Source organism: Lissotriton helveticus, chromosome 2_1 (assembly GCF_964261635.1).
Source record: "Lissotriton helveticus chromosome 2_1, aLisHel1.1, whole genome shotgun sequence".
NCBI classification, from domain to species: Eukaryota; Metazoa; Chordata; class Amphibia; order Caudata; family Salamandridae; genus Lissotriton; species Lissotriton helveticus.
Genome location: NC_136059.1, coordinates 597,906,845 through 597,931,659, shown reverse-complemented (window position 1 = coordinate 597,931,659; position 24,815 = coordinate 597,906,845). Strand labels below are relative to the sequence as shown.

General features: G+C 45.7%; 1 protein-coding gene across 1 annotated transcript in view; it reads left to right on the top strand.

Annotated features, from left to right (window-relative positions):
- LOC144818167 (baculoviral IAP repeat-containing protein 1-like) overlaps positions 1-24,815 on the top strand; it is a 1,283,508-nt gene that overhangs the window by 735,540 nt on the left and 523,153 nt on the right. The window contains exon 7 of the mRNA XM_078675291.1: positions 6,837-8,987. Within this exon, the coding sequence (XP_078531417.1) occupies positions 6,837-8,987 (2,151 nt within the window). The remainder of the gene's footprint in view (positions 1-6,836; positions 8,988-24,815) is intronic.

Below are 24,815 nucleotides of genomic sequence, written 5' to 3'. Positions count from 1 at the left end.
TCACAATAAAATCCTGCTTGCGTCATTCATCCAAATCCTCTTGAAGTCTAAAAATATTAATAATCTCTACCACTTTTGCCTCATTCTGTGAAGATGGACCAGAGGCTTGTTCATCTCTGCTTACACTTGGCTCCAGTGCTCTCACATTTCCCACTTGTACATAAATCTAATGTTATGGGGTGGTCTTGCTTTAATCAACACAACATTTAATCAGCATCACTCTTGTTCTTACTCTGTGTCTCATTTTTAGTGTTTTTTTCTTTTGTTTAGTTTTTGTCAAAATTGACAGCATTTGCAGGAAGCGCATTCATAATCTCTAACACATGCTCACGCATCTCCCTCTCCCGCAAACGCAGTCTCGCATCCAGTTGCTTGTTCACAGCTTCTCCAATCTGACCTTTCTGTACCTTCTGGTGTGATTTCCCATTCGCTACATACTCCCACTCTTTCGGTGCTTCTTTTCTGTCTAGGCATTGATTTCGGCTAAAACACTCACTGTAATTTTATGCCGTTCCTAAGCCACAAATACACATGTAAACAATGAGCCAAGACCATCTCATGTGCGGCAATTCAACCTGGGGGAGGGATTCCTCCTCTATAGTACGATTTCTCAGACTTTGCAATGAGCATACCTACTGTAGACTCAAACACACTTCACAATCCACCTAATACACAATTTTTCTAGCAGAATTGTATGCAGATTCTCTTAATTTTTCGCTTGCAAAAAAATGGGAGAATCTATATACACTTCTGCTAGAAATATTTCCGGCAAAGCCAACAGCGAAACATGCCTTTGACGCCTACAAACTGCCATGGTATACCACAAAGCTAAGAGACAAAAAAAAGGAAATTGCCAAAAAATTAAGACAAAAGGCTGCAATAAACAGACAGGGAGTAGTTATAGACAATAGCGAGTTACAGAAAATGCGAAAAGAATATAAAGAAGATTGCGGAAAGGCAAGAAGGCTATATACTGGGAAAATATGGGTAGACCTGCTAAGGACAAGTAAACTCCCAAATAGCAGTGAATTCTGGGGCTTAATCAACAAATTATCAAAAGGAACTGGCGTGCAGCAAAATATAGGAATAAGTGAAACCTCATGGCTAAAATACATAGACACCCTATACAACACCCATACGTTGCAACCCCCGTGCACAGAATTAAGGAAGGAAACAAAGGGAAAGGATGCGGGAAATGTAGTAACAACACACGGAAAAGACAAATGGGAAAAAGAAACACCAAGCGGGGCACCTATGGATCCATCCCCATTGACAACAGTGAAACAAACAACTCTGTTGATAACAAAATTGAAAGCCGAAGGCGCAGCAGGCCCCAATGGGCTACCAAACGCCCTATTTAAACAAGACCCTGACTTCTGGGCAAACTATCTCACCCCACTTTTCAACCAACAGTTCATTGATAAAAAGATACCACGGTCCTGGTATGGTAACATCTTCCACCCTATTTATAAAAACCGGAGCAGAATGGAACCCGGGAACTACAGGCTGATAGCCCTCATCGACGTAGAGGCAAAACTTTTTTCATCGTGTATATTACGTCATCTACAGGAATGGATGAATAAAAACAAAATAGTCCCGAAGTTCCAAACGGGTTTTAGAGAAGGCATGGGATGCACCACAAACCTCTCCGTTCTGTCGTTGTTAATAGAAAGAGCAGAAAAAAAGAAGGCAGGACTACTGGCATGCTACATCGATCTAAAATCTCCGTTCGACAGAGTGCCAAGAGACCGGTTGTGGAAAAAGCTAGAATCTTGGGGCCTCCCACAGAAACTAATAGACATAATAATCGCCTTATACAGCGAAACATGGGCCAAAGTAAAACTTGGAGATGGGAGAAGGATATCACAACAAACAAACATAAGAAATGGCCTTAAACAGGGCTGTGTGCTCTCTCCAAGTCTATTTAATGTGTATCTAGCAGACCTAAACAGCTACCTGCTACAGGCAAACCGTCACCCCCGAAACTGGCAAACGAATCAATTCAGTTTCTGCAATACGCAGACGATATTGTGGTTTTAAGCCACACACCGATAGGGCTACAAAGGGTCATAAACAAATTAACAGAGTACTTCGACCTAGTAGGTTTGGAACTTAACAATACAAAAACAAAGGTCGTGAGACTGGCGGGCCCGAGCAAAGGAACTTTTAGATGGTATGCAAAGAATATCCAAATTGAGGAGACAACCACATATAAATATTTGGGTATTAAACTGTGCAGAAACATGTCCATGGTGGAACAAAAACGGGATATCACAGCCAAAGCACAATCGCTGACCTTCGCCTATAAACTGCTCCAAAAGAAACTTCAATGCCCCTCATACGGCCATCTTCTAAAGGTCATGGCAGCTCAACTGTTACCTACCTTGTCTTACGGGTTGGAAATATGGCACGGGAAAGAAATCGACATCCTAAATAAATTACAGATCAGAGTATATAAATCCGTGTTTAATCTTTTTAAAGGATCGTCCCCAGCACAAATACGCCTGGAATGTGGATTACAAAATCAAGTCTACCAGAGGAAAGCTATCTTTGCAAAATGGTGCTGGAAACTTAGAGCATCAGAAATAGGATCACTAAACAACCTATGTTGGCTGGAAATCAAGAAACAATATGATGGAAAAAGAACCAAAGACTTGGGGCACTTATTTAGGAACCGCCCAGAGTCACTAAAAATCGAGGAGGTTTGGAACAGCCAGTTGGAACGAACATCTTTCAATAAAGTTTGCAAACTAAATGCAAAGTCGCTATCCTTGGTAGAAGACAAAAGGATTTTGGCCAAACGCCGTCATGCTTGGTCCGTAATCAATTCATACAAAAGATTAAAACCATAATTTTACCTTGAAGCTCACTTTCGGCTATCGCTAAAAATAAAATTCATGGCATATAGACTGGGTGATCATTGCACAAAAGATCTAATTCCAACTTGGTAATGTAAGCAGCAAGAAAAGACATGCCGCCTTTGTAGGTACCACACAGAAAGTTTGTGCCATTTAATGTGCACGTGCAAGACAGTAAAAAACGAAAGAAGATATTTGTTGAAATCAGTTCTAAACGTTTTAAGAATTCGCACCTGCAGGCAGGCGGTCACTAGCTGGTTGGGTGCATCATCGAACATCCTTATATGCCGTCGAGTAAAATTCATGACTCTGGTAGAGACTTTACTCTCGAAAAGCGAAACAGATTAAACTCAGGTGATCTTCTTTTTAGGAATTGTACATTTTAAGAACACAAATGTTATCTTGTTTTTATACCGATGGTCATTTTTATATATGTATACTTTAAGGTTGTGATAAACCAAATAAAGTAAATTTTTGATTGATTGATTGTCTAATACACAAGCATTCAATCACAATATGATTTTCAAAAAGTCAACCTTATACACAATATGTAATAGCAACAATATACATAAACCAAAACACATACATCATTTGTCTGCCAACCAGGACATGGGACAGAAATCAAAGTCCCCACTGACAAGGGGAACAGTACCTTACGGGATAACCATTAATACACCAAAGTGGGTTTTCTGACTAGCAACAAGCTACCCTTGGAACTAGCATTGTCTATCCTTGAGCATCCTCTCATTAGTTCCTATATACACCAGAATATTAAAGATATCGTAAACTTCACTTTATAAACCGGTGCCAGACCTTCATTCAGCAGACAAAACTATATCAAACTCGAGTTCTCCTTAAATCCAAACCCTTTATTCAACCTCATAAAATCATTAATATCTTCAATAAATAGAATCCACTACACATTAGAATGATGCACGCAGTATGTACAAAATCATTGACAAAATACAATCACGAAGAAAATCACCAAGCATCTCATATGTCACTCGACATCTCACACCAGGAAGAATCCTATTGATACTCACCGTATCTACTGAATAGAGGACACTCACAGTACTCTTTCAATACACCAAAATCTCCACAAGGCTTCAACTTTCTGCCACCAATATTTTTCACTAATTAGGCTAATTAATTTGTGTTAATTGTGTAAATTAAATTAACTGGCTCCTGGCTGGCATTCTCCACCAAAAAATCTGTTGTCACTCAAGTTAAAATAATTAAGAAGGTTTAAGCTGTCTGACTCTTAATTATACATAGTCCAAAGCGAATGAAAGAAAACGTTCCCAAGACAAGATTCAAACTCAAAACCATATGCAAAATTTAGATCATTTCAGAAAGCAAAAAGTAGTAAGCTAGGGAATTAGCAATAAGTTTCAATAGTAAAGGAAAATAATGCAAGATCAACATAATGTTGGCCTTCAATGAGAGCACCAAAAGCTCTTACACATCTCCCAAAAGCATAGGGGCTTATTTACCAGCCCCTTGTGCCACCGGTGCATCACTTTTTGTGACGCACCGATGGCGCAACCTCCTGCCCCATTTTTCAAGGACACGTAAATCCACCCTGTAAGGCTTTTCGTGTCCTCGTAAATATGGCCCCTTCTCACACAACACTTTGGGTCCAATTATGATACAGCCAGTAAAGGCTCTAAACAGTGGTCACAGCCTTTAGGGCCACATTGTAATGGTTTTCCGAACGTCTCATTATGATGGAGGCAGTCGGAAAGTAAACCGGCCTGTCGTTCCGGCTGGCTTTTAATTAGCTCGGAGAGCCCAAACGCCAGTCTGATTCCGGCGTGCCTTTCTGCCCTTGACATTACAATGCACACTTTCCAACAGGGTTCCAAAGCGTGCTTGGCGCCCGCTTTGGTGCATGGCCTCCATTTGGAGGCCGAGGGGGGCTCCTATGGTGCCCCCCAGTTGATTCCTGCACCTTGTGTCATGCAACTTGAGGTGCCAGCCACGGGGTGCAGGGATGAACTGCACCTCTCTTTCCTCAATGAACATGTGTTATGGCCGGTTTACAGCAGTAACATGAGCTCCCATTGAGGAAAGAGAGCATGCAACTGAACAGTGTTTGGTCGCAGTGAAATAAGTCGGTTGGAACATGGGTGTAGCTCTGGGTGTTCCCACACAACACCCATGCATTATGCACATTTCCAGATTTACGAGAATTCATAAACCTGGAAATGCATCCAGGGGTGGCGTAGTGAGGTGCAACAAGGAGAAATGTTTACATTTCTCCTCTTTTTTTCTTCTTTCTAGGGGCGCTGCATTATGCAGCACACATAGGAAGAGAAAAACAATATATTTGTAAATATGACGTATCCCTGTGTTTTGAAAGTGCAGCAGCGTGGCGCAGCCAAAGGGCTTGCAGTGCAGCACTGCGGCACGGTCTTCTAAATAAGCCCCATTATCTTTTATAGGATTTTAGACACACACATTTAGCGGGGAGAGATGACGTAATTAGGTTGTACCAGCAATATAACACATTAAGAAAAAATCACTATTGTAATGCTTAAGATACACCAAGTCAGATACATTTAGGAACACCTACTTTACTTCATAGTGATGAATGAGGTGTTCAAAACAAATGCTGCAAATTACATGAATTGTATATAATACAAAATGCAATATAGGGTTCAACTAATGAATGGTCCATTGCTAAGACTCAAGCAAAGGACGTTGAAAGTTATAAAGGCAGAACCATCCTGAGCATGGCGTCCGTAAGAAGAACACACATTAATACATTTATGTTTTGCTCAGTAGACAAAACCATGGAGGAAACTTCTATTTTGGTTATTTTCTGAAATGGAAAGCATACATAGAAACACGTGCACATGGAAAAGCGCGTTAACATAAAATAAAAATACCGATTTCTTTCTGCAAATATGAAATGATGCCAATGTAGGATAATTGCGGCTTAGTCATCCTATCTTAAACTCATCTAAATTAAGCATTAGTTTAAACACTCTAACAAGGCCCTACCAAGGCCATCAGACTATAATTAACATCATGTCCGGGTAATAACGATAATGTAGAATATGATCCACTCTCAGCTACAATCTATATTTAGCTTGCATTGTAGTGATTAGTATCATGTACAACTCCTTTCACTTACAATGGATTGGACTCATTCCTTATGATCATGTAATGCGCTGGTAGATGTCACGATCTTTAACTACAGCTGTAAATAACTGGTAAAAAATAAATCACAGACTGTGAAATTACAGATAGGATGTACATGGAAAGTCTGCCCTCTTATTCGAGGTAAGTGATGATCGAACCGTCTGTGCTTAATCCTTCTTTGTGCAAGGAATTGACTGGGACCTGGATCACCTCAATGTCACCCACGTAACCAGGTTAATTAAATTGTTTCGGAACTGCTATTAGACGAGTGTCTTTCTATGCAATGGGAGTGTGTTAGATACCGGAGTCCATTATTGCTGTAGACAAAAAATAAACTTTTTCTGAAATATTTTTCCTCCTACCCGTGATGTGCATGCTAACTTAAATTATCTTAATACATGTGATTTTAGATTTGATATGTTTTGAGGTAATTTACGTCCAATGTTTGTCATATTAAATATCTTTAAGCTTTTGATTAAACAAATAAACTTATATTTATTTTGGAAAGTATATTTCCCTTAGAATTAACCTCATTCGAAAAAATAGTATAACACTAATACTAAATAGCTATTTTGCTGGTTTACCTGATCTTTCCTTGAGGCAACTTCACAAAGTTTCTCACTCCTCATCTATTGACAGCCTTAAAGTTTTACTACCATGTAATTTTCATTCATGCTTTTTAATATGTATATTTCCAGTTTTCTCTCCAGCATGGCTTATCTTTGTTCAGCTGACCTTCATCCAATACAGGCTCAGTCGTTAAGAAGTAAATGTATATTTTACTAATTCTCACATGATATAATTTTATTCATTTTTTTTTTTGCTTTACAGGTATGACCCCTGATACTGAGCATTGGTCAGAAGAGGTGCGAAACCTGCTTGGGCTGCTGACCCGAGTGTATGGGGATGCTTCGTTTAGTAAAATATCATCATTTGGAGATTCTACTTCTGTTGCAATCGATTTGACATCACTCTTTGGAGATCAGGTTATTGTCACTAAAGACACCAGCTATCAGCGGATCAAGCGGCTTACCCTCCCAGAGGTCCTCCTGGAGCTGGAACCCATCACTATGATTGAAGGTGAAGCAGGCAGCGGGAAGACAGCTCTCCTAAGGAAGATTGCAATCCTCTGGGCCTCTGGAAGCTGTCCCATGTTAAACAGGTTCAGGCTTGTGTTCTACCTGTCCCTTAGCTCCACTGGAAGGGAGCAATGTCTGTCTGACATGATCAATCAACAGCTGCTAAAGTCCACAGGACAACTGACAGAAGCCAGCCTGAAGGAAATTATCCGGTGCCTAAAGAACCAGGTTTTATTTCTTTTTGATGATTATGGAGAGAGAGAATCAGTTCCAGAAATGATAGAAGAAATAGTTCACAAAAATCACATAAACAAAGTATGTGTTTTTCTTGCAGCATGCATCAGTTGCAGTGGCCGTGTGAGGAAGAATGCAAATACAGTGCTAAACTTCCTGAAGTTTCCTGTGTACAGTACAGTGTATATGCTAAAAAATCTATTTTCGCACAATTTAAAACTGGTGCGTGCATTTATTCATGAATTAGCAGCATCTACAACCATGCAAGCAGCTTTTGCCACTCCTCTTTTTGCTGTTGCGTTTTGTGCTTCATGGGTTCAATACCCAGGAACTCAAATGTTCAGAGAATCCCACATCTTCAAATCATACTTGATGTACAGTACATTCAAATTCCCTGCAGAAAGACAAAAGGCAAAAGGTGTGATTGCCATGTGTGGCGATCTAGCTCTAGAAGGCGTTTGTAAGTCCCGCTTTGATTTCAGTGATGAAGACCTCTCTGAGGCGGGTGTCAATGGTGACGATGCCCTCAGGATCGGTCTGTTAAATAAATTCACTGCCCAAAGGCTTTGCCCGGTCTACAGCTTCTATAACTCTTCATTCCAAGAGTTCCTTGCTGCGGTTAGGATGTGTGAACTCCTTGAATCGGAAGAGCAGGAACTCTTGGAGAAAGGATTTCATTACCTTCGGCAGATAAACACATTTATGAAAATAGTGGGACGCTATTACTTCCTGCTGACCTATGCTACCAGTATTCCTTCTAAGGCAACCCCTAAAATCCTATCCCACCTATTAAACCTAATGGATAACGAGGCAGCTTCGAGGACTTCGACAGGGGATCAAGGACATTTGCAGCACCATCCTCAGCTTGCAATCGCGCAACAAGTTCTAATTATGCTTCTGAGCCAACAATTTGCCCCAGCCTTGCGTCAAATGTATTTATTGAATGTGTTGCTCTACTTTGCCCTGAATGCATATGATTCATACACCGATGGATCAAGTGTGGCCGCCACCATACTTGAATTCCTCAGAGGTAAAACACTCTCATTTCATCCAAACTTCTCTTTTGATGACAGCAAGTCCATACTTAGATTCATAGAAAAGCATCCAGAAAGCCTGACATTGCTGAGCAGCCTCGACGTTAATTTGAACGATTATTCCAGAGAACCAGTGTTAGATATCGCTTCTTGGAAAGCATGTTTTCCAATATTGGACTCCCAAACTATTGGTTCAGATTACTCTATGGGATTGGATCTCGGTACTGAATTGTTACAGAGAGTCAAACGTCAAACCGAGAAGAGGGATCAGTTTAGTCCATTTCTCAAAAACAAGGTTGGAATTAAGGACTCCTTTGTCAGATCCTTTCTCTCTGTTCAGGGCTATCAAGTTAAGCTCATGAAAATTGAAGTGAACCAGCATAAGCCGCTTTCAGAAAGAGACTGTCGGAATCTCGAAGTATTGCTCGCAGCTGCACGACACATCGAGCTCCACCTCTGTGAGACCTGTGGATTTGTAGAAAGTATCACACCAGCGATTGAGCACTTTCGGGATTCCTTCATCAAGTGCCACATTCAGAGTACTCAATTGAACAACGAGGAGCAGAACACCATCCTCTCGATGACGTCAATAGAATCTCTTGTTATTCACAGCAATCAGGATGCACACATCCCAGGTACTCCATTTGTGCGCTTCTTTCATTCATTTAATGTCAGATGTTTATGCCCCGTTCCTTCTCCCCCACTCTCACTCACCATTTGAAGACCTTCCTAGTAGTCAAGGGAAGAGTGAGGCAGTTTAAAGGCAGAGATAAACAATATCATTGAAAGAAAAAGAAAAAAGAACATATATATATAAATGTATAGCTTCTATGAAAACGTGAGTCTGAAGGGAGATTAAATAAATAGCGCGAAATCTCCAAAGCCAAAGAAGCACTAGTAAAGAGTAATAGACATTCTTTACTCCCTCAAAGAACGTGTTATGACTTCACAGATCATCACTGATTACATCATAAATAATATCATTGGTGATTCCTTTAGGTGGAGACGCAGGAGACATTCCGAGTCTGTCCTACAGCTTAGGAACAGGACCCAACAAAATGTGAGTTTGTTAAAATCTGGTAATATTGGCAAACTGTAGTATGGAAGAAAGGACGCTCCAAGCAAGGTAGTTTACCACGTAGATTTATTGCTGTGGTAAGTTAGATAAAGAGAGGTAAAGTCAGAGTCTATGTATGAGCCCCACCAGGAGCAGCTTCCCTGCTGCTTAGCCCTTCATTCAACAGATTCACGCACGCACACATTCAAAACACTAACATTCCTCAGAAAGTCATTCTGGCTGAGCAGCAGGATACCACATATCTCCCCCCTTTACAAAGCAAAGGAAGGAAGTTTTAAAAGGCATAAAAAAGAAGCAAGAAAATAAAAGAATGAAATATAGTGAATGGTACACTGAAAGAATGCGTGAAAATGAAATATGGAGAGAACAAGCAGAGGAAGTAAAGTGCATAGGAAGTGAGAGAAAAGACAAGTACAAGCGACTATTACACCATCTTCCTTTCCACATAAACACAAAAATAAATACAAACCCGTACAACAGACTAAAGAGGAAACCAAGTTCTAAGGTCATGTATGCTGGCCAGGCAAACAGGAAAGTACAGGGTGTTAGAAAGAAGATAAAAGTGAAGATGTAAGTAAAGTGGTGAAGAATACGCAGAAAAAGGAAAGAAGCAGAAATGGAAAAACACCAGAGAACTTTCCCCAAGATAAGATGGGTGGAAGGTATAGAATACAAGAAATGTAGAATTACCCCAAAGGAGATGGGTAGAAGGTGTAGAATACAAGAAATGTAGAATTATCCCAAAGGTGATGGGTAGAAGGTGTGAGAGGGACCCACACAGAACAATCTAAGTGTAACATGCAGAAAAAAAAGTAGAACTACCCCAAAGAGAGGTTGGGGTGGAATGTGTGGGATAAAACACACGGCACAAAATGTGTGGAGAAAGACCACACAGCATAAAATGTTTGGAGAAACACCACCGGAATAAAATAAAATGCAAAGCAAATAAGCACAAGAGCACATGGCGTATGCAGAAATACAAATCACTCAAAGAAAGGTTAAAAGGAAACAAAAACATGTAGCATGTAAATAGAAATAGCTCATGACATCAGAAAATTAAATAAAAATGAATAATCCTTGTAGCGCAGCAGGTTGAAGCCTTGTAGCGCAGCAGGTCGAAGTAAGTACACGTAGTGAAGCAGGGTGAAATTACTCTTTGCCCCTAGCGAATTCTCACACGAGTACAGGACAGTTCTAATGAAGAACTTGTAGAACTGTTTAAATTGTGTGCATTGGTACAAATGTGTCCACAGTCTGGATGGCAGTAAAGAAGAAAAGGAAATTCAACAGTAACTGGTTCAGTGGTAAAGAAGGCTTGATCCGAATAGCAATGGAGAGGCAGCAGGTTGATGAAGAAAACAGTACCTGCTGTGAAGCACGGCGATCTGTTACGGTGCTCCGATGTATTTGATTGCGCAATAACCAACTATCCACAACTTCTTAGTTAGCAAGAAAGGCCACTTTATTAAGAAAGGTGCAAATTAAATTCTTATCAAACATCTTACAATTCATTATTTAATAAACAAACAATTCTTTCAACTTATCTTAGTATCCTTATGAATGAATGATTACGCATTTATATAGCGCATGGCTACCCGGAGGCATCCCAGCCTGTTAAGTACCTAGTCATTACTCCGGCTCAGGTAAACAAAAAGGTTTTAAGCAGTTTCCTGAAACTAAGATGGTTTGATTCCAGTTGAATTGCACCAGGGAGCTGGTTCCAGAATTTTGCAGCATGTAGGGAAAAACTTCGGCCACCCATATGTGTTCTTTTAATCCTAGAGACTGTCAGAAATTTCATGTGAAAGATGAAAACCCCCACAAAGTTAACCCAAACAAACCCAGAAGCAACTGACTCTTGCTGATATCCCCCCTCCTTTCCTTTAACTGCCCTTTGAGGATGGACCAACCCGCTCCAGGCTGCCCTCCCCCAGAAAAACCCGCCTACCGACTAAAAATGAACCTAAACCTGTCTTAGCGTGGCAAGCCTAAAACATCTTTGGCAGTACCCAAAGCACATAAACATAACAGGGCCTGGAAAAAAGAAATAGAGGGAAGGGTGGGGGGGGGGAAAGGAGCTTCTATACCAGCCTCCAGCCGGCACAGTCCCCTTCCCGCCCCTTCCAACCCCTATTTATAACCTCCACCCTGCCGCTACCTCTAACTAATCACCCCCTGCACCTGTGGCCAGTCGCTCGCGCGAACCTACCCAGGGAGAGACCGGCTTGCGCACGGCTCTCCCTGGGTCCCCCCTCACGCAATAACCAACTGTCCACAACTTCTTAGCAAGAAAGGCCACTTTATTAAGACAGGTGCAAATTAAATTCTGATCAAACATCTTACAATTCATTACTTAATAAACAAACAATTCCTTCAACTTATCTTAGTATCCTTATGAAAGATGAAAACCCCCACCAAGTTAACCCAAACAAATACAGAAGCAACTGACTCTTGCTGATATTCCCCTCCTTTCCTTTAACTGCCCTTTGAGGATGGACCAACCCGCTCCAGGCTGCCCACCCCCCAGAAAAACCCACCACCCAGGAAAACTGAATAGAGTTTTCCTGCCCCACCAAAGAAAGTTGTCAAGCCCATCCCGTAGAGCACCACAGATGTTCGTCCAATAACTTAGCAATCAAATCCAGCAATTCCAGTAAATAGAAAGACTGCCCCATCTGAGAAAGGTGGACCCCATCCTCCCGGAACAGATGCCGTTCAAAAAGCTGTATATGATTGTGAGATAAAAGGTGAACACCAAGTCCCTTACAAAAAAGTCTCATAGCTCTATTTAGTTTCCTTCTTGCTCTTTCCATAGCTGCTTGATTACGTGCTCCTCTCCATTGCAGCCGCGGTATAAATTCAGTCCAAATCACCATGGTGCTCACCCAGGTGTCCTTGATGACCGTAAGATCCAACTTCATCAGTTTTATCAAACTCAGGCCAGATAAAGATACCAGATCGTTCTCACCGAGGTGGAGGACCAGCAGATCTGGAGTGCCCCCCTCCCACGCAGAGTGCAGACAACAAAGGAAACAACCCCCCCCCAATGCATTCCCCCTTTTCCATGCCATAAAACCTCATGTGTAATACTGTTGAGTCCAAGTGATCTCCCACAAATCTGCTTCTCCACATAAACTGCGGCCCATTTATCGAAGGAGTGTCCAACAATCCAAGTCGTTCTTTTACCTGTGACAATCCTGTGCAATGGACCTAGGCAGAAAAACAAGTATTAACAAGAAAAGAAGAAAATGACTATTTCCTAACATACTTTTTGCAGCATTTCGACCTCCATCTCCCAATCCTGCGTATGTGTGACCAGTCCCACCCCAACCTGGCAGCCTCAGTCGCCGCCCCAATACGAAAGGAGTGTGTTCCAAACTGCAAAGGATTCTCCCCCAAAGTCAACAACACCTTCCTTAAAACTGCCAACAACAGGGCAATAGAAATTGGACTCCCATCAGCATGACAGAAGAGGACACCAGAAGTGAAACAAGAAGAGTGACTGAAAATCTCCCATTCACGAACCGGGCAACAGAAATCCAAACCACTCCTGCCCAAGAAAACCCATTTGCCCCTGCCCAACTGATCCGTCTTCCAAGCCTTCAGCCAAAGTCTCAACCTGTCACCCTCTACAAAGACCTCATTGCTAGTCATACCCTCCCTGTTTCTCAAACCCAAGAGCTCTGAAGCCCTGAATGCCCCATAAAAATAACCATAAAAAACACAACCTACATTTCGCACACTCAAAAGCGTCGTAGCAGCAAGAGGACAACTGAAGCAACATCCTCTGAAGCAAATCAAAAATCACTGGCTGCCGCAACCGCTTAGAACCAGCCTGTTGCCTACCCAACCCCTTCAAAACCTTTTTTACCAACCCCCCACCCCACAGGATCCCTCCCCCACCGCAGCTGCCCATAAAAAGAAATACCAGCCAGTTTACCAGAGATAGTGGTATGGGAAAGACCTCTATCAATCAGATGCAAAACAAACCTTAACAACAACTGTTCCCCAGACAACCCCCCATGAAAAGGAAACCCATTACCATAACTCAAGAATTCCTGCCATGCTTGCAGATAACTCCGTCTCGTAGAATCAGCCACTGAATTCTCAACCCACTGGTCAATCCTCATTCCCCCCATGCCCATACGTACTGTGGGATTTGAGTCTGGTTGATCTCTGCCCCAGGAGCCAGTCTGCGGAATTCCTTCCACTGAAAACGAGACAAAGCGTCTGCTATATGATTATTAACTCCTGGAATATGTCTCGCTTTGAAAACAATATTCAGCTGTAGACACCTCAACATGAAAGCACGCAGCAACTGCAACACACGCAAATCCTTCGCTTTTTGCCTGTTAATCAAATTAACCACCGCCAAGTTATCCACATGGAATAATACAGTTCTGTTCCGAAATTCATCACCCCAGACATACAGAGCCACCAGCAATGGAAACAACTCCAAAAAAGCAATACTGCAGCCTTGACGCTGCCAGTACAAAGGCCAACTTGCAGCACACCATCGCCCCTTCCAGAATATTCCAAAACCATTGGCACCAGAAGCATCCGTGTAAATCTGTACCTGCCAAATCATATCTTCGTCTGCAAAAAACAAAGACACGCCATTGAAATCCTTGAGAAAAGTTAACCATATGGACAGATCCGCCCTGACTGCTGCAGAAATTTGCACTCGATGATGTGGGAGATAGGCGCCAGACAAAGACATACCCAGCCTGGGGGCGCTAGAGGGCGCACGCGCAGAATGACCGCACTGTAGTGAGGCTCCTGCTGCCTGACTACATGATCCTCTCATAATCCTTCACCACCAACGCCAAAACCCGTGCAAATGCGGTGAAATTGTGGGGTGTGTTGATATACAGACTCGGTGGAAGTTTGAAAGCGATCGAAGACTCCGCCCTGAAGTTACAGCCGTGGAAGTGCCGGACCGAGAATTGGGCTGGAGCTTGCCTGATTGTGCTGCCCGGGACCCGTGATCACAATAGACCGGGGCGAACCACTAGGCATGCAGGCCTCACCAGATAACGTGCTGCAGTGACCCCCGCGTTGCCTCACCGCCGGACCCGGGAGATCTGAATGGACACCGGTACAGTGCTGTGCCCTACCAACGCCATCGGGAACAACCGGCGAACCCCCTGAACGGCGTGACGAGAAGTTGTAATTGCCTGCTGTGGCGGACCTGCACATCGCGGTGCGGCGTATGCAGGGAGGCAGAGCGGACAGAACAAAGACCTGAAGGGGAGCGTCCGATATTGGGGAGTCCGCTGGCTGGCAGCTGGTGGTAAATACGGCGGGACTATACAACTCCCCCCCCTGACAGTGCTAATCAGTGAGGATCGTACCTGATTGCTCTGGCTGGCCTGAGGGCGGCGTGGATCGCCATCACACGGCCCGCATCATTGCAGCTGCCCGTGGTCTTCAGCCTATTACCGGAGATCACTGGCGGGGAGTGACGGAGGATCGGAGACCTGGCCCGCACTGGCGCGAACGCCGGGAAGTGTATCGGCTGCATGCCTTAGGGCCCGAGAGTGTGCAGTGAGAAAAGGTGGCAGGACACGCGCTCTTTCACTGCCTGCGCGGGGGGCATGGTGGTACTATCACGACACTGACGGAGCCCATAGCCTTGCACATCGGAGAGTAACGGGCCTGACCTTGCCCACACAGAGACTCTATACTGCGCTTTGGGGCTCAGCAACAAAAAACTGCGACAAAGGTGTGACACGCTGTTCAGAACATTGCTTTAAAAATATTGCTGACTCGCATGAATTTCTCCTTATGCCCCTTAACGGTTCGGTTGGTTACGCTGCGGGGCGCTTCAGACGTAATGCTTCTGCCGGACTTGGCTGCCTCACTTAGCCGGGAGCTATCTGGATGACACGCCGCATCTGTACCCTTGTGATCTTGTAGGGCGCATGCTAGACATCAAGTACCAAAGGCGGTGAGGACCAGTCGCTGGTGTTGATAAGTGGTGCCCTGCTCCCTACTGTAGGCTCACAACTGTCTTCTTGGCCTACCAACATTGCCCACGTTACTCCCACGATCATTTGAGTTGTGCAGGGCTGCTGCGAGTGCCAGACGGTCTCGACCCCGACTGCCATCCTGAGCCAAGAGCTACCCCTCTGACGGCCTCATTGCCCGCTGAGTCGTTGCGGCACAGATCGATTGCTGTCCTTCTGCTTCCTCCAACCACTGGCATTGCTTTACACCACACAAGGCTGTAAGAGACTGAGCCTACCTGGCTGCACATGAATTGCTGCACCTACGCACCACAACAGCTGTCACTGGCTTGGATCCCTCTGAGCATCGGTTGTAGGAGCGTCCTGCTGCTCTGCGCTGTGCTCATACATACCTGCCTTTCGCCTCTCCGGGAAGAACCTGAGCTGAAAACTTCATTGCCCCTCACGGAAACCTGCCACGGTCCACTATGGGGAAACCCGATAACAGACAATCTAAGCTTTCCTTTGACTCCACAGAATCCCCAAAAAAGGGCTTCGAAATGCACCAGACACGGGGGAGTCCCAGAGCCCTGCGACTTCTGGAGCTAGTTCCAGCTCTTCTCCGGCGGACATGCAGCAATTTATGCAGGAGATGCGACAAGGGTTTGCTACGATAGTGGATAAGGTCGACCGGATCTCATCGAGGATGGACGCCATCGCGCAGAAGATAGACGTCCATGAAGAACGCATCACGGAAACGGAAAGAAGAATTTCGGATAATGACGACACCACGGCCTCTCACACCGCGCAACTCTCCAGGATGAACAATGTCCTCAGAGTTATTGCTGCCAAGAACGAGGAGTTGGAAGCTCGAAGCCGTCGAAACAACATTCGCGTGATAGGCGTGCCGGAATCCACCAACACAGGGCGCATGGAAGAGTACGTGGAGAAGATACTTCTTACGGCAGTCGGCCCTGACGCGTTCTCCAAGCAAATTATCGTAGAAAGGGCGCATCGATCGCTTGGCCCTCAGCCCAAGCCTGGAGCCCCACCGCGCCCCATCATTGCGCGGCTTTTAATCTACCGAGACCGAAATACTGCATTGAGAGCAGCACACACTAACCAAAATCTGTCGTGTGATGGTGTCAATTTTTCCATTTACCCTGACTTCACACCTGTGGTGCAAGAACAACGTCGCAAATTCCTTGATGTCAAGCGGAAACTACGGGCACTGCAAATTGATTATGCATTGCTGTACCCGGCCAAGCTGAGAGTGACCCACCAAGCCAAGCAGCACTTTTTTACAAATCCACAGCAAGTGAACGACTTTTTGAAAAACCTGCGTCATGCACGCTCCGGACGGAGGGAAGATGTTGATATGGAACAGGATGATGCACACTCGCTGAATGGTGATGGCTAAATGGCAGGTCCGATTGGTGAGATACATTGCTGGTCCGCTGTTGCTATCCTGGGGCCAATGAACTGCCTTCCATCGAGAATAAACGTTGCTGCTGACCGAGTACACCATGGACGGGTGTTGCACTGTTGGTGGTAATGTATTCCAGGCACCACCCCCTTCCCTTGACTGTGCCCACTTCCGGCCGTACAGGACGAAGGGCAAGGTATAGGGGGTGGCTATGTGTCTCCCTAGATGACCCCCATAGGGTGTACCCCTTTGGACATGTTTACTGCATTGCAGATGTTGGGGTGGTTACTCATTGTTTGGGGTGGAGGGTGGGAAGGGAATTCTGGCAAGTTGGGGTTGCTTCAGTGGGAGGTGGGTGGAGTAGGGACCAATGTGCTCAAGTTGAAGCTTTATTTTCTCGGAAGTGTTTTTGCTGTAGCGCAGACAGGAATACGTGATTACAGCTGGTCCCTGACGGAGACATGTTACCTGTTAGCACATGTAAGAGCGAGGCTACATTCTCAGGCCTCAATTGTTATGTTAATTTCTGACAGCATTGATAAAAATTCTGCAATGTGTTGTGTAGAGCCTTTTGCAGGCTCAATTGATAAGGCACTTGGAAATTCTTTCTTTAGCATGTTGGGGTTATTCCCGGGGCGGGACAAGACGGGAGGGCTGTTTACGAGTTGTAGTAAGAGGTTACATGCGATAACTATCAAAGAGTTCCTACGCCTGGATCCGACAGGATTTTGTGATGGTCTTTTGCGGGAATGTATTCTCGCAGGGTATTTTGTACACACGAGCATTACCCCACAAGATTATATTGGGATGTATGTTCCTTTAGGACCCGGAATGATGGCCCATTGGCCTGTACTAGATCGCTTGCTAAATGTTGAGACATTGCCTTGCTTATGGGAGAAACTGATTTAAATGTATTAACATGGAATGTGAGGGGTTTGGGTGACCCTAGGAAGCGGCGTCAAATCCTATCATACTTAGATCGCCACTCGGTGCACATAGCCTTTTTCCAGGAAACTCACTTCAAGGTACAGACTTCCCACACATTCGCCAACAAATGGGAGGTTCACACGTTGTTCTCGTCCTTATCTAACTATGCTAGAGGTACAGCGATACTTGTAAAAAGAGGTACGCCCTTTGCTATGGCTGGTACCAAAGTAGACAGCCAGGGGAGATACTGTATAATGTGGGATAGATTAGGACACATTGCTGTGACATTGGTGTGCTGCTACGGCCCCAACATTGATGATCCGCAGTTCTTCACGGAGCTGTGGGCGGCGGTTGTGGGAACCGGTCCTCAACACCTTATTTGGGGGGGTGACTTCAACACTACTCTTGACCCTAACATGGACCGGTCACATCCATCCCCACACCATTACACTAGGGCAAGGACGACACTACGTTCGGTGCTCACTGATCACAATCTAGTAGATACTTGGAGACACTTGCACGCTGACTCGAGGGAAGGTACACACTTCATGGCACAAGCACACTCCTGGGCGTGGCTTGACTACATCTTTTTGACACCACAACTTTATACTTCACTTGTTAAGTCACAGCATCTCCCCAGAACGTATTCTGACCACTCCCCCGTGAAAATCACATTACGCTCAGCGGACTTAGGTGGAGAAGTGTGGCTCACTGGTTAGAGGAGGCAGACCTGGAAGCAGAGGTCAGTCCGGGACCAGGGTTCAATTCCCAGCTCGGCTGGGTCTTGAGTCCTAAAATGTCCATGGACTCGACAATTCTCGCTCCGGTGCCTACTCGATTCACGGGTTCACACTCTGCGACTCTGGGCAATAGCTTGCTTAATCTCCACAACGGCCCCTCGCGGCGGGATGCCTGGCTTTCACCTTGCGGATACCCTGCCGGGGTTATCTCACAGGGGAATACCAGGACGGGTTCCCTAAGCAAGCGCTTAGAAACCGCTTGGTGATTTGCGCTATATAAATTCCTGCACATTCACTCCCACAGCTGCTTGGCGGATGCAACCTACGATGTTACTTGGCGCTGTCTTTCAAGTAGAGTTACGCTGTGAATGCTTAGATTTTTTTCAGAGGAATAAGGATTCTGTCAATGACGTTGAAACAATCTGGGACGCATTTAAAGTGACTTTGAGAGGGTTTTGCATTGCTAAGGGCTCCGGAGTTTTAAGGAGCATCATGACGCGTTTGAAGTCACTGGAGGCCGACCTTACACGCCTTGATGCATCATTAGCTGTGGGACCAGATGATGCTACCCTCTCGACCATACGCGAGAAGATCTCTGAGTACGCTGAGGAGGCTGCTAGGGAGGCGAGGTTTAGGGGCAAATACTGGATTGCTAGGCGCTATGGCGAAGGCGAGAGACCAGGGAAGGCCTTGGCTGCGACGATTAAACTGGCAAAAACACCTAATATTATCCTAGAACTTGGGAACCCGGTAGGGGAAGTGATTATAGATACCTCACAAATCCTCAATTCGTTTGTGGAGCATTACAACTCATTGTATACCTCCACTAGATCGGGTGACCTCCGCCTACAAGACTATCTGGCTGACGTTTCCCTTGGTTGGCTTAGTGATGCACAGAGAGCGTTTTTAAGTGCCCCTTTCGAGGTGGACGAAGTGCGTGATGCTATCATGAGCATGCAATCGGGGAAAGCTACGGGACTAGACGGGATCCCAATTGAATTTTATAAGACTTACATAGATTTTATGGCCCCGGTACTGAGGGAAGTCTACGAGGATGCCCTTGAGGTGGGTCACCTGCCGCCCTCTATGCGAGTGGCACTTATTACATCGCTACTTAAACCCGGGAAACCGGCGAACAAATGTGACTCTTACCGGCCCCTCTCCTTGCTGAACTGCGATGTAAAAATACTCGCCAAACTGATTGCCACTCGCATCAGCCTCTTGCTCCTTGCCCTGATCTTGCCCGACCAGTCCAGTTTTGTACCTGGCAGAGCAACATTGCATAATTTACGTACCTTTTTTTCGGTCCTGGACTCGGTGCATGATGACCAAACGATGGCTGCCGTATTTCTTGATGCCACTAAGGCTTTTGACTCCCTGGAGTGGCACTACGTTTTCCGGGTCCTTGAGAGAATGGGTTTTCCGGCGATATTCATCTCATGGATTCAGCTCCTGTATGAGCGTCCTGTAGCTAGAGTACTTATAAATGGCAAACTTTCCTCAGAATTCCCCGTTACTAGGGGAACTAGACAAGGGTGCCCCTTATCGCCACTTCTATTTGCTATAGCGACAGAGCCCCTGGCTGCGAAACTGCGGCAACATCACAAGGACAACGGCCTGCGTTGTTATCAGCAACAGATACTAATATCGATGTATGCAGATGACATCACTTTATATGTGCGGGACTCATGCGAAAATTTTAACCCCATCCTCAGAGAGTTTATACAGTTTGGTAGACTCTCTGGTGTTCAGATCAATTGGGGTAAATCATGCATATTCCCACTCACGGCGTCCACAGTGAAGTTCGAACTCGACTACCCCATCACTTGGTGCGAGGGGGATTTTAAATATCTGGGCATTCACATAGAGAAAGATAGAGGTGAATTACTTAGAGCCAACTATGGCACCACTATGATGCGCATTACCGATAATATAACGAGATGGATCACGCTGCCCCTTTCCTTAGCTGGTCGGACATCCTTAATTAAGATGGTGATCCTCCCCCAACTATTATACCTATTTTTGAATATCCCATTTTACCCTGGCAGGTATTTTTTTCAGCAGCTTCGGACGGAACTCATCAGACTGGTGTGGGGAGGGAAGTCACCTCGCCTAAAATGGGACACCTTGATTAGACCCTATAGTCAGGGCGGGTTTGGCATACCAAACTTCGAATTGTATTACCAAGCAGCTCAAGCTCATTATGCCTATTTCTGGGTGCACCAGCCTAGATACATGCCCCAACTAGGTGTGGAGCACTGGCTGGCCCATCCTATCCCCATAGAAGGAGCATTCTATGCCTTGGTGCCAGGTAGAGATAAGACGCCTACGACAGTGATGAGCACAGTAACTGCGTGGTCTCGACTTGCTACCCGATTGGAGGCGATCATGCTCTATGCGCCTCTATTGCCTCTAGCTTACCACCCGCGCTTGCCCCTGTCACAAGAAGCGGGCTTTCGCAAGCTGCTTCATAATATACACGTTGCAACATGGGGAGACTTATACCACAATGGTACATTCCGCTCTATGGACCACCTATATGAAGGCATACAACCGACTCCGCTGGATGTCTTCCTATACATTAGGCTTCGCCAGGGTCTGAAAGCCCTTAGACCTGACTTTCCACATGAGCCTCCGACCTTCGCTCCTCTGCAGCTTTTACTTCAAAATGACACCCCTTGTAAACTGGTATCAACGCTTTATAGATCAGTGCACACACAAATAGACTACCCATCGTTAGCTGCTAGACTGCGATGGGAACAGGAATTGGAGACACCACTAACGGACAAGCAATGGGGATTCTGTCTCCAGCAGAGGGAGCGCATCTCTGCTAGCAGTAGATTTAGAATTCTCCATTATAAATTTGTACACCGACTGTACTACACCCCTGTCCGAATGTTTAGATTCCGACTTCGCGCTACTGACACTTGTGACAGATGCCACGCCCCGGGGGCTGATTTTTTGCATCTAGCATGGGGGTGCGATGAGGTGCGACACTACTGGGGACAGGTATTTGCAGCTTTGTCCAAAGTGATTCATGTTGACCTAGACCCCTCCCCTATTCTAGCTCACTTGGGATATGTGGAGCCCCTACAGGCAGCACACCGCAAATTTATCGCTCTGGCCCTCTTAGTGGCCAAAAGAAGAGTTGCATGTCGATAGGGCAGAGGCAGAGCACCCAAATTCAAGGATTGGATTCATGACCTTACTTATTGCCAGGAACAGTTGTGTACGTACTCCGAATTGTTGCCACTCGCCTCACGTCCCAGAGATATCTGGGCCCCACTACAGTGCTACCTGATTCAGATGCATGATGATGCCTCTGATGCGGCGATCACTTAAAAGTTCCATAGAGAGATGTTCTTAGGTATTCCTTTGGTGTACAAGTATGTAAACGGAATTGAACATGTGGGCCTTAGTTGTTGCATGAGGGACCAAGATGCACGTTTGCCCGGCGGGTGGCACTGTATGGCTATACAAGCAGGCGTTGATTTAATTGTTCTACTGATATGTGTAACCTAAGGAGGGGTAAACCAGACACGTCCCTCGGATTTGCTCACTTATACAAGATCTCCAGTTGGGGCAATGTGTTGTGGATATAGGAAGCTGTGACTGTAGTAGGCACTGTTGCCGCGTACGTTGCAGGACTATTTGATGTTATTACAATGTTATCGTGCAGCATAATGTATTTCCGGTCACCTGGTTTATGCATGCACTGTGGATTATGACTGAAATGTGTACAAGTAAATGCACTCCTTGAAGATGTACTGTACCTGAAAATTTCAAAATAAAGTAAAAAAAAAAAAAGACATACCCAGCCTCCTACAAAATGTCCTGCCAGCTATAACCATCCTACATGCAAAATTCAGGTAGCCTAACAATTTCTGTACTTTTCTGAGTTGCAACTTACGCTCTTCCACAACTGATGACAAAAAGGCAGAAATTTCGTGAACCTTGTCCGCTGGCAGTCTTGCTACCATGGCCAGGGTGTCCATTTCAATTCCCAAAAACGTCAAGGTGGTGCATGGTCTCTCTGTCTTGTCAGGAGCCAAAGACACACCAAGTTCTTGAGTCATATCTTGAATAGCCAGCAACGCCAACTGACACTGCCCGGTATTTTGCACACCAATGAACAAGAAATCATCCAAATAATGACAAACCAGCCCATGGCCACTGATGGAAGTAAAACGCCACTGCAAAAAAGTGCTAAAGATTTCAAATAAAGCACAGGACACCGAACATCCCATGGGCAAAACCTTGTCCACATAAAACTCCACCTGAAATTGCATCCCCAGCAGACCAAAATCTGAAGGATGAATGGGCAAAAGACGGAATGCCGACTGGATGTCACTTTTTGCCAATTGTGCCCCCTGGCCCGCAGACCTCACCAACCTCAAAGCATCATCCACCGATGCGTAAGACACACTAGAATCTTCTGGTGCGATAAAATCATTTATAGAAGATCCCTCGGGCCAAGACAAGTGATGAATCAAGCTGAACTCCCCAGCTTTCTTTTTGGGCACCACCCCAGAGGAGAAACAATCAAATCAGACAGCGGACAATGCCTAAAAGGACCAGCAACCCTACCCGCCTCAACTTCAGCCCACAACTTCTTCTGCACAACCTGGGGCAATTCTTTGGCAGACTTCAAGTTGTCCGACCACCTGCCCAGACGTTGGCCACGATACCCGATCCTAAAACCCATCTGGAAGCCCCAAAACAACGCTTTGCCGCATCAGGGTCTGGATAGTCCGCCAACCACTGTTCCAAAACCTCCACCCTAATAGGTGTAGGAGCCCTTTGGGACAAAATGAGAAGACTCAGCCCCCTTGTCAGCTCCCTTGATCTCCAAACCGCTGTCCTGGGAAACATTGAGTGAAAGGGTGCCGACCCCCACATTGCGAGCACTCATGCTTATATCTGCAAAACTGGCGGGTGCAAAATCCTTTGTTATAATGCCAACAGGCCCCAGATGCTGCTGCCTGCCCCCTGCCCACAACTCCCACCCCAAACTGGGCGGGACGAAATTGAAAGGGCCGATATGTCACAGGCAACCCGCTAGCAGTGTGTGTAGTAGCGGGCGGCTGGGAAGAAGCCATCCATTGTAACCATAACTCGGAGTCCACATCCCCCCAAGAACGCTCCGGAAAAAGACTCATTCTAGCATGAAATTCCTCATCATAAGAGAGCCAGGAATAGCCCCCAAAATAACTGTGCGCCTTTCTGATAATGTCCATATATTTGAACATAGCTACCGCTCTATCTTGGTGCTGTTCACAATAAACACTGGCGTATATAAGAAATGCAGAGGTCCAGTTCTCAATCATTTTCGGGACCCTAGGGCGCCGAGCCAACTCCCACTCCTCCTCCTTAGACCCCTCCTTGGCCTGAATATCCCAATGGAGCAATTTAAATACATCCACAAAGTCACGCCGCCAAATTCTAGACTAACCCTGGGCGAAGCACTACGCTACGCTCGCGGAGTTTGTGAAGTTTTCGCAACTTCGCACTACGCGAGCTGCACGTAGCACAGTGCAAACATGCGTAGTGCATCATAGCGTAGTGCATCGGTCATTTTTTGCTTGTTCGCGGTCCTGAATGTCATGTTCGCGACCACGAGCAAGCAAAATGACATCCCGGCGAGATTCTCAACGCGCGGAGGTCAGGTTTCTCATTGTGAGCGGTTGCGCATGCTCGCGACCGCTCTCAATGAGAAAATACCTGTTCGCGTTGAGAAAGCTGCCGTTCGAGTAATAATCTACTCGAGCAGCAGAAAACTACAGCTCGCACTGTGCAAGATGCCGTTTTCAATGCTTGCACAGTGCCGGATGCTTGTCCGCACTGTGCAATCATTGAAAACGCATCTTGCACAGTGCGAACATGCTACTACGCAGCTCGCGTAGTGCTACGTGAAGTTCGCGTAGTGCGAAGTGCACTTCGCGTAGCTTCGCGTAGCTTCGCGTAGCGCTACTTCGCGAACTACGCCCAGGGTTATTCTAGACCTAGGGGTCCATTATGATGTCGGGCGGATTTCCACCGCCAGGATGGCGGTGGCTACCGCCAGCCTGGCGGAGGAAATCCGCCCGACATCAACAGCACAATTCCCCTCCGCCATATTAGGATGGCGGAGGGAACCGTGGCGGTGCGAAACACCGCCCGCCTGTTTTCCGCCCCGGTCGCCTAGCGGCCGGGGTGGAAAACCTGTAACATGGTGGCGGTGTCTTGTAGACACCGCCCGCCATATTACAATGTGCTTTTCACAATGCATTTCCGTGGCGGCAATGCCACCACGGAAAGGCATGCGGAGACTCCCTGCGGGGGCCCCTTGCGGGCCCCCTGGGAGT